Source organism: Trichosurus vulpecula, chromosome 9, assembly GCF_011100635.1.
Source record: "Trichosurus vulpecula isolate mTriVul1 chromosome 9, mTriVul1.pri, whole genome shotgun sequence".
Lineage (NCBI taxonomy): Eukaryota > Metazoa > Chordata > Mammalia > Diprotodontia > Phalangeridae > Trichosurus > Trichosurus vulpecula.
The window spans coordinates 123,366,021-123,378,265 of NC_050581.1; the positions used below are offsets into that span (position 1 = coordinate 123,366,021).

Here is a 12,245-nt window from a genome sequence, read left to right on the forward strand (position 1 = left end):
AGGTCACACCGTAAGTCAGTATGGGAAGAAGGGGATCAGGATGGAGAAGTCTGGTTCAACAGCGATTCACAGCTATCCCTCCCAAAACTCCCACTTCCTTTTACTTCCTCCTCCTAGAACATTTTTCCCAAGGAGTGTGTTTACATCCATGACCCAGATGGCCTGAATGTGATGAAGAAGGGCTGTGCTCGATACTGCAACCAGACTGTTGTGGTGAGTGAATCACAAGAAATTTGGGACGGGAGGACCTGGGATTGAGAACTAGGACTGGGCATGTGGAGTTGCAGATGAAATTGATGGCCCTGTTTTGTGTAGGACGCCCCCTATAAGACTAAGGAAACCAAGGAGTGGCTTGCTTTGAGTGAGCCAATCAGGAGCAAGGCCTCCACTCTCCTGATGAGGGAGAAAAGATGGTAGACAGTGAATTCTAGCCCTGATTGACAGTTGGTTTGAAATGACATTTTAAGTGAGGCTTATTCTCCTCCCACATTCTTCTGTCAGGGCAGAAGGAGTGGAGGGCAAATGGAAATACAGGATGGAGAAAGACCAGATGGGATGAATAAAGGGCATGAGACAGAGAAGGCAGAAGGGACAGAGTGAGGGGGTGAGCGGAGGGCATGCGATGGAGAAGACAGGACAGAGAGGTAGTGTATTAGAGATGAGAGGCTTTGGGATGCAGCCTGAACAGGACTGAAAGGTTGGAATGGAAGACATAGGATGGAGGGGATTAAATAATCCTAGGGATTTTATTAACAATTTTAGATGGCCCATACCATACACATTAACTAACAAAGCTCAGTCCTGGACTCTCTTCTTCCTCTAGACTATCTCGGTGATCTCTTCAGCTCTCTGGTGTTTAATGATCCTTTCTATGGGTTCAGTGATCATTTCTAGGCAGAAGACTCCCAGATTTATATGTACGTCTCTAACCCCTCTCTTGAATCTCCAGTCTTGCAACATCACCTGCCTTTTGGACCACTCAAAGTGGATGTCCCATAAGCATTTCAAAACCAACATTTCCAAAACAGAGATTATTATCTTCACCCCACCCCACACCTTTTCCTCTTTCAGACTGTTCCTCTACTATGCCTCTAGTATTGCTTGTTCACAATGTTGGAGTAATCCTTGACTCTTCTCTTGTGTTTTCCCCACATATCCATTCCATTGCCAGATCTTGTCATTTCTACCTTTATGATGTTTCTTATGTGCATCCCCTTCTCTCCACTCATATAGCTCCTACCTTGGTGCAAGCCCTCATCACCTTATGCTTGGACTATTGCAGGAGCCTACTGGTGGGTCTTTCTGCCTAAAGTCTCTCTGTACTCCAATTCATTCTCCACCCATCTGACAAGTAAACACATCATCCTTCTGCTCAATAAGCCCCCAGTGGCTCTTGAAAGCCTTTAGGACCCAATATCAAACATTTTGTTTGGCGTTGAGAGTCCTCATACCTGACTGCTCCAAACACATTTGATGATTCAGCCATTCTGACTTCCCACTCTTCCTCACTGTCCGTCTCCTCACTCTATGCCTCTTCAAAGGCTGTCCGCCATTCTCACCTCAGCCTCCTGGCTTCCCTGGCTTCCTTCAAGACTCAGTTTAATGCCCACCTTCTTCAGCAGGCCATTCCTGGGTGGTTTCACTCCAGACCCTGCTGAAGTCTTCCCGCTCTGAGATCACTTTCTATTTACACTATATGGATCTTGTATATATACTTACTCGCTTCCCAACCAACAAGCAACATTTATTAAAGGCTTACTCTATGCCAGGCACTGTTGTGAGCTCTGTGAGGACCGCAGTAGTGGGTTTTGCATTTCTTTGTTTTGCCTTTCTTTGTACTTCACGGTGCCTGATGCAGAATAGGCATTTAATAAATGCTTGTTGGCTGATGAACTAACCTTGGAGAACATCCAACCCAAGCCCTCCTTTGTAAATAGAAAAACTGAAGCTCAGAACAGGAAGGGGACTTCTCCAAGACCACACAGTGAATTAGTGTCAGAGTTGGAAATGGAATAGGGCTAGGAGGCAAGGCCAGTTACTCCAAAGGCTTATTCTGCTCCCTAGCCCTGAAGACTGGAAATCTTCTCTCTTACAGAAGCTTGGCTGTTGTAAAGGCTTCTTTGGCCCTGACTGTTCCCAGTGTCCTGGGGGGTTCTCAAATCCTTGCTACGGCAAAGGCAACGTGAGTTTCAACCATTCCCTAACAGGGAGCAATAACTAGGACGCGGCTGCTGTGGCTTTGGCTCAGGGTGTCGTCATCTGGTGGGGGGCAGGCATGTTTTTTTTCTTACCCTAGTCCTTTCAGTCAAGAGCTAAGTGGTGCCACCTGCTGAAGGTCTCATCCCTCTTTTGAGGTTCATCTTCCCCAACTACTAAGTTTGACCCTGGGTGTCAGAATTCCTACTTGCAGCTTTCCTTCTCCCTTTCAATAACCCTAATCCAGCTCTCTGACAGTCTTGCCTAACCCCCCATTCCAGGGGATGGATGGGATATTCTTAGTTCTCTGATGATGTCATACACAGCTGGCACAGCAGTTCACTATCCTCACTGCCTGGCCCCACGGATCCCTCTTGGGACAGGAGTGGAGCAGGACAGGAGGACGGAGGTTTGAACTGGAGGGGAAGGAACAGGTTGGAGATGGTCGATGGGGAGAGGAATCAACAAAAGGCCTGAGGGGCTGGGGGGCAGCCCCAGACTGAGCCTGGCTCCCCTTCTCAGTGCAGTGATGGTATCCAGGGCAATGGGGCCTGTATATGCCAAAAAGCCTACAAGGGCATCGCCTGCCACATCTGTGCAGATCCCAACCGGCATGGAGAGCAATGTGAGGAAGGTCAGAGCCCCCTGCCCAGGGTCCAGAGTCCATCCCTTCCCCCACCAAAGGAGCGGGGTCCCCTGGCAGACAGAAGGGCCAGGAAAAGCTGGGAGGGTCAAGAGACTTGGAGTTAGTCTGAAGCAGCATTTTGTAGGAGAGATACTGACAAGCTAGAGTACTCACGGGAGGGCAGCACTGCTGGGGATGAGATCAATTTATCAATAATCAATCCACACTGATTAAGCTGGGGATATAAAGAAGGACACAATACATGCCCTGCCCTCCAGAAGCTCATAGTCTAATAGCACATAAAAAGAGGCTCATGGTCTAATGCAGGGAAAGAGCTTAGGGGGATGTGGTGAAGTCACACTGGGCTGGGACATGATCTGAGGAGGTGTGAGTTTCTGGCTTGGTTTCATCTTGCAGAATGATGTTTCTGGAGATAATGAAGTCTGGGAAAGAAGCTGGGTGGGGAATGAGGAGAATTCACGGCTGCTCTCCTTAAATGGTGGAGGGTTAGGGTGGGGGGGGGGGTTGGGCGGAGATCCTAGATGTCTACCTCCCACCCTCTCCAAGCAGAGGGAGGCGGGGTACTGAGGAGGTGTGAGTTGGTTTGTGGAGTGGATGAAGTTCCAGGAAAGTAGCCAGGTGGGATCTGATGAGCACTTTTATCATAAATGCATCCTCTAAAGGAGTCAGAGATGTTTAGCCTAGAGGAAGGGAGGTTTAGCCAAGACGCCATGGCTGTCCTTGAGTATTTGAAGGACTGTTGTGGGCTCAGACCTCTCCTGCTGTGGCCAGGAGGGAAGAATTAGGAGCAACTGATGGGAGCTGTCAAGAAGCAGATTTCAGCTGGATAGGAAGGAAAGCCAACCATGTCTTAGAATTTTCCAAAGATGCCTTGAGCAGTAGTGAGATCCCCATCACTGGAGGTGGCTTAGCGGAGGGTGGATGGCCATTTGTCAGGGCTGCTGTAGAGGGGGTTCAGTGACAGGTTGGCCTAGGTGCCCACTAAGGAGCCTTCCAACTCAGAGTCTTGACTCTTTGGCTTAAGGTGAAGCAGAGAGGATTTTAGTCAGACACTAACTTCCTGCCAGTGTGTGTGTGTGAGTGTATGTATGGGGTGGGGGTAGATGACACAATGGAATGGGGGGCTTGAAATCTCCAGCCCATGAAGTCAAAGATCATGTGTGACTCAAACACATGCACATGTTCACGCAAACACATCTACACATACCTATTTGAATTGGAGAGAGAAGCTAGACAGGAAGACCTCAGGAATAGGCAACCAGACGCCAAATGGGCACGTCAGTTCCCCTGCTTCCTCCTTCCCTCTGGTCTTGAATTCCTCACTCATCCAAGGGTCTTAGGGTGGGATAACAGGGGGAGTCATCCATTGGGGGCTGGGGGATGGAGGATGGGGGAGGGGACAAGCGTGGGGTGGGGGGAGTTTCTTGCTCATGGCCCCCTTCCCTTTCTCCACCTTTCTTGCCTCCGCTCCCTTCTAGAGTGTGGATGTGTCCATGGTATCTGTGACAACCGGCCAGGCAGTGGGGGCATATGTCAAAGGGACACGTGCACCAAGGGCTTTACTGGCCCCTTCTGCAATGAGTCCTCAGCCGACTGTGGCCCCACCGGCCTGGCCCAGCATTGCCACCCCCGTGCCCGCTGTGTTACCCTCGAAGGCCGTGCCATGTGAGTCCTACCCTGTCCCTGAGCCCACGCTAGCTTTTCCATCATCTGTCCTCCCCCCATCTCTCCCACCAGCTATGTGACCTTGTGACCTTGCATAGCCTCTGCCCCCAACCAGGGTCTCTCCTGAGCCTTGAACCCTCTGCTCTCTTACTCACCTCAGGTGTGTCTGTCCCCCTGGCTTCGAGGGTGATGGCTTCTCCTGTGAGGTCAGGCATCCCTGTGACCAACCAGATCGAGGCGGTTGCTCTGAGAATGTTAGTGACCTTCCTGTCCCCCTTTCCTCAGGGCATTCCCAGCCTCTCCCTGCTGAACTCACGAGTCTGGACCTCAGACCTGTAGGGGACACAAAGACTCTAAGAGATGGGGGAGGGCTGCCCCGAAGAGAATGCCTACAAAGATGGGGAGGGATGGATGTCAACATCCAGATAGAAGAGAGAGGCTAGTCCTACCCAGAGGGAGCTGTGTGTGGGTCAAACTTTTAAGTTAGGGAAAGACCTGGGCTGCCAAGGCCCCTGGGTTTTGGTTTGTGCACAGGCTCCAGTGGGGTTGTGGAGGTGGCATTCTCTGCAGCTCTGAGAAGGGCTCCCCATGGCTCCCCTAGGCCCAGTGTATCAAGGGCGTTTCAGAGCCCCAGCGATGCGTATGCAACAAGGGCTGGAAAGGAGATGGCAAAGTCTGTGTTGCCATTAACCCATGCGAGCTGGAGACTCGGGGTGGCTGCCATGTGGAGGCCCACTGCAACTATATTGGCCCGGGACAGGTAGGGACCCTGGAAAGATGACTGCCCAATATCCTGCCCACTATCAATTGACCATCCCCAGAAAGTCACACCACAGGATAGGGCTTAGAGCCCTGGGCTCCTGCTGTCCATCAGCTTGAAGACTATAATAGTAGAGAATACCAGGATGCAGTGTTGAAGATAGAATAGTAGAACAGAGAATGTTCTAATAGGCCTCAGAACACAGAATGACAGAGCTGGGGAGGAGCCTGGAACACAGAATGTCAGAGCTAGGAGGGAGCTTAGAAGACAGAATGGCAGAGCTGGGAGGGAGCTTAGAACACAGAATGGCAGATCTGGGAGGGAGCCTGGAACACAGAATGTCAGAGCTGGGAGGGAGCTTAGAACACAGAATGTCAGAGCTGGGAGGGAGCCTGGAACACAGAATGTCAGAGCTGAATGGGAGCTTAGAACACAGAATGGCAGAGCTGGGAGGGAGCCTGGAGCATAGAATGGCAGAGCTGGGAGGGAGCCTGGAACGTAGAGTGGCAGAGCTGAGAGGGACATTCGAGCTGATCTAGTCCAGCCCCCTCATTTTACAGAAGAAACAGAAGCCCAAAGCAGAGAATAGACTTATCCAAGTTCCCATAGGTCAGTGGCAGAGCCCAGGTCCTCTGCCTCCCTCCCAGCTCTGGGTTCTTCTCCACAATGCAGCTTTCTCCCTCAGTCTAGCTGGGAAGCTAGGGCTCCCAACTATAAACCATTACTGTGAAGCACCAGACAGTAGACCAGAATAAAGAGCTAAATTAGTCCAGAGAATTGGGAGGTAACTATGATCAAGGGAGCATCCTTGAAAAAGGTGAAAGAGAAAGCTTTGGACAAGAAAAGGGAGAAGGAAGAGAGAGTCTCCATCACCACATCGCAGAGGCGAGGAAGAGGGAAGGAGGTTCTTTTGGGGGAGAGGAGGTCCACCCTGATTGGTGTTTACTGCTACCCCTCTAGAGTTCCTGTACCTGCAAGCCAGGCTTCGCAGGGGATGGTTACGAGTGTAGCCTCATCAACCCATGTCTGATGGCCCACAATGGCGGGTGCCATGTGCTGGTGAGTAGAAGGGACCTGAGGCCTGGAGGCCTGTCCCTGCCACCCTGGCTCTTGGGTAGGGTTGGGGTTAGTTAAGTTCAGTGACCAGGGCAGGGCTCTAGGACATCCATTCTATCTTTGTGAAACCCTTCCTGCGTGTAGGATCCTGTCTGCCAGCCCGTGTCCTTGCCTTTTGGAAGTGTTTTCCAGCCAACATGAGTCTCCCTCTGCTGTGTCTACCTGTGTCTGCCTGTGTGCCTGTCACTGTGTGCCTCAGTTTCTCCATCCTTTGCTGTCAGTCTGTATCTATCTCTGTGAGTCTGTGCATCTCAGTGTCAGTCTATAATGTCTTGGTGTCTCTGGTGCAAGGAATGAGGCCAACACCCACAGAGGACTTTAAGGTTGGCCAATCACTCTGATCTCGTGCCACGGCATGTACAATGACGTTGAGACAGACGCTACGGGTGTTGTGATCACCCTTCCCCCCTGTTATAGATGGGAGGCTCAGAGACACAAAACAAAGCCTCTGTCCATGTCAAAGGCAGGCTTCTAACCCAGCTCTTTCCTGATCCCAAGTCCTGGGATTTTTACATTATGTCACACAGCCTCTCTAAGGTTGGAGAGTGCATTTGTCAGACTTGCAGATGACGTCAAGGTGGGCACCAACATATTGGACAACTAGATCAGAATCCCGAAAGATCTCCAGCACTCCACCTGTGCCATCATGCCTCCTTGGTCAGGGGACCATAGGACCTTCAAGGTCACCTAGTCCAACCCCTTCATTTTACAGATGAGGAAACCGAGGCCCAGATAGATGAGGGGATTGGCCCAAGATCACACAGGCAGTAAATGAATCCAGGTCCTCTAACCCCCAAATCAGCACTCTTTCTACCACACGTTGCCTCTTTGTTTACTGAGACTCAGTTTCTTCATCTGTATGATAGGAATAATAACAATTAATTAATAAGTATTATATTATATATAAATCATACAATATTAATATGTTATATAATAATACAATTGATTAATTATTAATAATTAATTAATAAGCTATTATAACTAGCTACAGCACTTGGTTTACAATGAGGAAACTGCTTTGCAATCCTTCAAGTGGTAAAGAAAGGCGAGTTACTCTTATTGCATAGAAGCTACTCCTGAGTCTGGTATAAGTGGGATGGAAGGAGATCCCCTTCCAACTCTGAAATTCGACTGGGATGTGAATCTTTGATCGTACCTCTGTTTCTCTCTGTCTGCCTTTGAATCTCTGTGTCTCTTCATCTCGGGTCTCTGTGTCCCTAGGCCACATGCCGGCCCCGCGGGGATGGAGGACAGCCGCTCTGTTTGTGCCCGGATGGCTATGGCGGAGATGGCTTCACCTGCTATGGGACCGTCATGGAGGTGAGTGGACCTCCCCTTCTCCTTCCCTTGCCCATCTAGATTAGCCTTGGTGGGGGTTATCTTCCCTGATGGGGGAGGGTATTTGAGACCTTGGACCTGGGTGAAGGGAGGGTCAGAGCTGCTCTTCCCTACCCCCATCGCAAGCTCCAGCCACAGACCATCCCTGCCCTCTCTCTAGGAGCTAAAGAGAAATGACCATTTTGCTGAGTTCTATCAATGGATTAAGGTAGGATGGTGTGGGGAAGGGATCTTTTGAGCCCAGTTCAGCTCACTGGAGTAAATTCCAGGATACGATCTGTGTCAGGTCCAGGAACCTGCAGCTTGGATACTCACTTGTGATCTGGCTTTGCCCAGAACCTGGGTTGGAGGGAGACCTTAGGGACTTCCTCTAATTTTCTACGTGTAATGTACACCTTCAACTCGGCTGGCTATGGCTCTCATGGGGAGGCTGCAATGTGGCCTCAGCATCTACCTCTCTGGTGACCTCCCCATGTTCTCTGGTTCCAGAGAGCTGGCTTTGCCCTCCCTACCAGGGGCAATTTTACAGCCTTGGTGCCATCAGAATCTGCTATCCGGAGTCTGAGCCCTGAAGACAAGGCTTTTTGGCTGCAGCAACAACAGTTGCTTCACCTGCTCAGGTACGAGGGGAGGGGCTGCCTCACTTGGTCTAAGGATCACAGATCACAGCACTATAGCCTTAGAGATGGAAGGCACCTTAGAGGTCATCCATTTTATAGATGAGGAAAATGAGGCAAAGAACCTTCCCAAAGATCATACAAGTGGTGACAGGCAGATTCAAACCCTTGTCTTCTCATCCCAAATTCAGCACAGGGAAGTGGTAACCAGGTCTAAAGCATTGGATGTGGACTAATCCCCCAGAGATGTCTGAATTACCCTTCTACCTCTACTACCCTTCTACCCTCTTCCTCCCCCCCCCCAGTTTCCTTTCCCCTTGAGAGATGGAGGGCTAGGGATTCTCAGACTCCTGCCTTGGGGTACTTAGCTTCTGGCTTTATCTCTCCAATGAGTTTCTTCTCCAGTTTCTAACTCTCCCAGTCTTTGTCTTTGCCCTTTCTCTATCCCCGAGGAAGCACAGGCCCTCTTAACTTTTTGATACTCCCTCTGATGGCCTTTGTTGCTGTTTCCTCCCTAATTCCCCCCCATGCAGGGCTCACTTCCTCCCAGGGGCTCTTACCACTAGGCAGCTGTCTGGCCTCTTTGGACAGGAGGTGACCACCCTGAATCCACCCACACGTTGGGAGATCAGCAACAGTAGTGGGGTAAGACTTGGGCCCATTTGGCTGATTCATACCATGTTTCCCCTTCACATTCCCCAGGATTCTGAGGTGGAGAGGTGGGGTGAACCTGGAAGGAGGGCTAAGACAGGCCAGAACTCCACAGGGGGCCACAAATGGGGAGCCCTGTGGTGTGCCCTCAGAAGGAGAAGAGGAAGACCAGAGCTCAGGGTCATTGCCCCATCCTCTTTCTGTGGGTGGGCTCAGTCACTGTACTCAGAGCCCCATGGGACATAACTGAGATCCCAGGCCTTGGTGTATGGGCATCCATATATGTTTCTGCCTCTTTCTCTCTGATTCCGTGTCTGTCTAAGCTCTTTTCAATGGCTTTTATCAGGAAATCACCATTCAGAATGTGAGCATGGCGGTAGCTGATATCCTTGCCACCAATGGAGTCCTACATATTCTCAATAAGGTCTGTTCCTCTACCCCTACTCGAGCCTCCCTTGAGGATGGCCCAGGTCATGTGTTGCCAACATCGGCAGGGCTCGTTCTGATCCCCAAGTTCCTGCCCCCCAAACTGCCCAGCTATGATTCCTGAGCTAGGGGGTCCCAAGTCCAGGGCACAGCCAGCTCAGGCTTTTTGGTCCTCAGGTACTACTGCCATCTCGGATGGATGCTCCCCCTCCCCGGCTCAGCCTGAGGCAGCAGCTGGATGCCATCCCCTCCTTCAGCATCTTTAAGGAATTGTTATTGGTAAGTTGTGCCCGGAGTGAGCATGGGGGTGAGAGGGGAGGTTTGAAGATGACCTAAGTGAATAGGGAAATGAGAAAAGGGGAAGAGCCTTGGAGCTGGAGTCAGGAAATGGATTGGAATCACAGCTTGGCTTGAAAGCAGAAGTTTCTAACCTGGGGCTCATGAATCAAAAAACAAATTTTATAATTGTACTTCAGTATAATTGGTTTCCTTTGTAACTCTATGCATTTTATATTATGCATTTAAAAACATCATTTACCAAACTGCCAAAGGGGTCCATGAAATAAAAAAAGTTAAGAAGCTTTGCTTTCGAGTGAGAAAATTGGACCAGATAGTCTCTAATGTTCCTTCCAGTGCTAAGCCTATGATCCTTCATCTATGTTGTCTAGGAGGCTTTTGACCCTCAGAAATACCCAAGAGGTTTTGACTTCCGGGGGCTTCCTTCTTCCCTCCCACGCCTGTGAGCTCTGATCTCTAGGTCCTAGGGGATGTAGTGAGCAGACATTTTCGAGGAACATTGATGGATGTGGGGACAAGAAGGAGGTTTAAAAGCCATGAACCCATAGGACCCAAATTAGGGAGTCAGAAGACCTAGATTCCAGTGTATTCTTAGGCCAATTATTTCTCGTCTGTGAGCCTCAGTTTACCCAGCCATCCAATGGAGAAATGAGTCAGGCAGTGTCTTAGACTCCTCCCAGTCTGATCTGTCTGGGATTCTTAGCCCATCGCTGGATAGAGGGTTTTCAGAAGAGGACAAGGGAAGGCTTTGCCTGGTCTCCCCTCCACTGGCGGTGCTGAGCTTAGCCTCTGCCTTCTTCTCCCCAGCAATACCAGCTACTGGCCCAGATCGAGGCTGCTGCTGCCTATACCCTCTTTGTGCCCACAAATAGCTCAGTGGAGGAGTACTGCCTGAAAGCCAATCTGAGTACTCTGGTGAGTGAGTAAGCTGGACTGAGGTAGGAGGGACTCAGAACTCAGGGCCTGGGGCCATGAGGGTGGAGGGACACACCAGTCTGCACTACCACTGTCAGAGAAAACTCCAGGTAGGGATGGGTAAAAGCATGTGTCTGTACCAGTAAGCATAACCTATGGCTGCCTCAATTACCCCGTCTGTAAAACGTGAATGATATTTACAACCTTGTGAGGATCAAATGAGATAACATAAAATGCTATATAAACACTAGCTATCATTATTATGCCTGGAATTTATCTGCTTATATGTGAATATAATATGCACCTTAGCAGGATACTCGTATACACAGTCCTGCTTTGTTGGGGCACAAGGCTGAGCTGAGAGGCTGAGGACAGGGGTGGGACATCCCCACATCCCTCTGGGTCACGTGCTCTGAGCCCCGCTGCCTGTCCCCCGCTTCCTCTCCCAGGACCTAGAAACTGTGATGCGCCACGTGCTCCTTTTCGAGGCTCTCACCCCGGATGCCATGCGGACCGGGATGCACCGAAATTCCCTCCTGGGCGCCTCGTACGAGCTAATCTTCTACGTCAGGCAGGGGGACCTGGTGAGTACGATATTCCTGAGGGAGGGCCTCGAGACCCCGCCCACGTGAGGCCCCGCCCAGTGGAGGCCGGCCACACCTCCAACAGAAGCCACACTCTTACGACCACCTGCTCCGCCTCCTCTCCGCGGTGGGTAAAGAAGCCCAATGGCCTCCATAGAGACTTGTAGGTTCCGTGCATCTAGTGATGGGAACCCTGCTTCAAACAGGCTCTCCTGCCACCTGTCCTTGGACCTCCCTCAAATAGAATCGGGGATGGAGAGGGGTAAATGCGACGCCAGACTGCAGCCTTTCTCTCTCTTTTCCTCTCTCCCGTAGCCCCTGGTGAACCAGGTCCCCGTGGTGGGTCCCACGCTGAAGCCCCAGGGTGGTGTTGTGCTGGGCTTGGGAGGGGTACTGGCCGAGAGGTCCAACATTTGTCCTCGCTCTCACGAGGCTGCAGTCAGGGTGAGGACTGGGGTTTGGGGACGGGCGGGGCTCTGGAGAGGGCGGCGGGACTTGCCCACACCTGGAGGTGAGGGTGGTGCTTGTGCTGTGCAGAATTTCATCTCAGGCGGGAGCTGTCCATGGCCTGACTCCTGTATCTTTCATTCCTCTTATCCTGGGGCGTACAGAAGAAATGCGGCAGCTGTGAACGGAGAAACCGCTGTCCTTCTGGCTACAGGACCCAGGTGATTGATGGGGAGGTGGGAAGGTGTCCTCCTCTCTGTCTTATTCTTTCATTCAATGTTCTAAGTGTGTCTGTCTTTGTGTTTGTCTGTCTCTCCCTCTCTGCCTTCCTAATCCTCTTCCTTTCCCCTTCTCTCTCCCCTCTCCCTCTCCCCTCCCTCTCTCCTTCTCTTTCTCCCCCTCTCTCCCTTCCTCCCTCCTTCTCTCCCTCCCCTTCTCCCTCCCAATACCATTGAACATTTGCTGTGTCCAGATTTGTGCTAGATAAATATTCGGGACAAGGAGGGGATAAATGAGGAACTTCTGAGTCAGGCCATCAAAAAACATTTATTTATGTCCCAGGCTCTGTGCTAAGCACTGGGGATACA

The 12,245-nt window shown here is 50.9% G+C and overlaps 1 protein-coding gene across 2 annotated transcripts in view; it reads left to right on the plus strand.

Moving 5' to 3' along the window:
* STAB1 (stabilin 1) overlaps window positions 1–12,245 on the plus strand; it is a 61,841-nt gene that overhangs the window by 23,242 nt on the left and 26,354 nt on the right. For both annotated transcript variants that reach the window (XM_036737776.1, XM_036737777.1), the window contains exons 20-36: window positions 118–213; window positions 2,096–2,182; window positions 2,719–2,830; window positions 4,321–4,507; window positions 4,668–4,761; window positions 5,109–5,267; window positions 6,228–6,326; window positions 7,605–7,703; window positions 7,882–7,929; window positions 8,211–8,341; window positions 8,872–8,983; window positions 9,336–9,413; window positions 9,593–9,694; window positions 10,520–10,627; window positions 11,077–11,211; window positions 11,527–11,655; window positions 11,823–11,879. In XM_036737776.1, coding sequence (XP_036593671.1) covers window positions 118–213; window positions 2,096–2,182; window positions 2,719–2,830; window positions 4,321–4,507; window positions 4,668–4,761; window positions 5,109–5,267; window positions 6,228–6,326; window positions 7,605–7,703; window positions 7,882–7,929; window positions 8,211–8,341; window positions 8,872–8,983; window positions 9,336–9,413; window positions 9,593–9,694; window positions 10,520–10,627; window positions 11,077–11,211; window positions 11,527–11,655; window positions 11,823–11,879 — 1,833 coding nt within the window. The remainder of the gene's footprint in view (window positions 1–117; window positions 214–2,095; window positions 2,183–2,718; window positions 2,831–4,320; window positions 4,508–4,667; window positions 4,762–5,108; window positions 5,268–6,227; window positions 6,327–7,604; window positions 7,704–7,881; window positions 7,930–8,210; window positions 8,342–8,871; window positions 8,984–9,335; window positions 9,414–9,592; window positions 9,695–10,519; window positions 10,628–11,076; window positions 11,212–11,526; window positions 11,656–11,822; window positions 11,880–12,245) is intronic.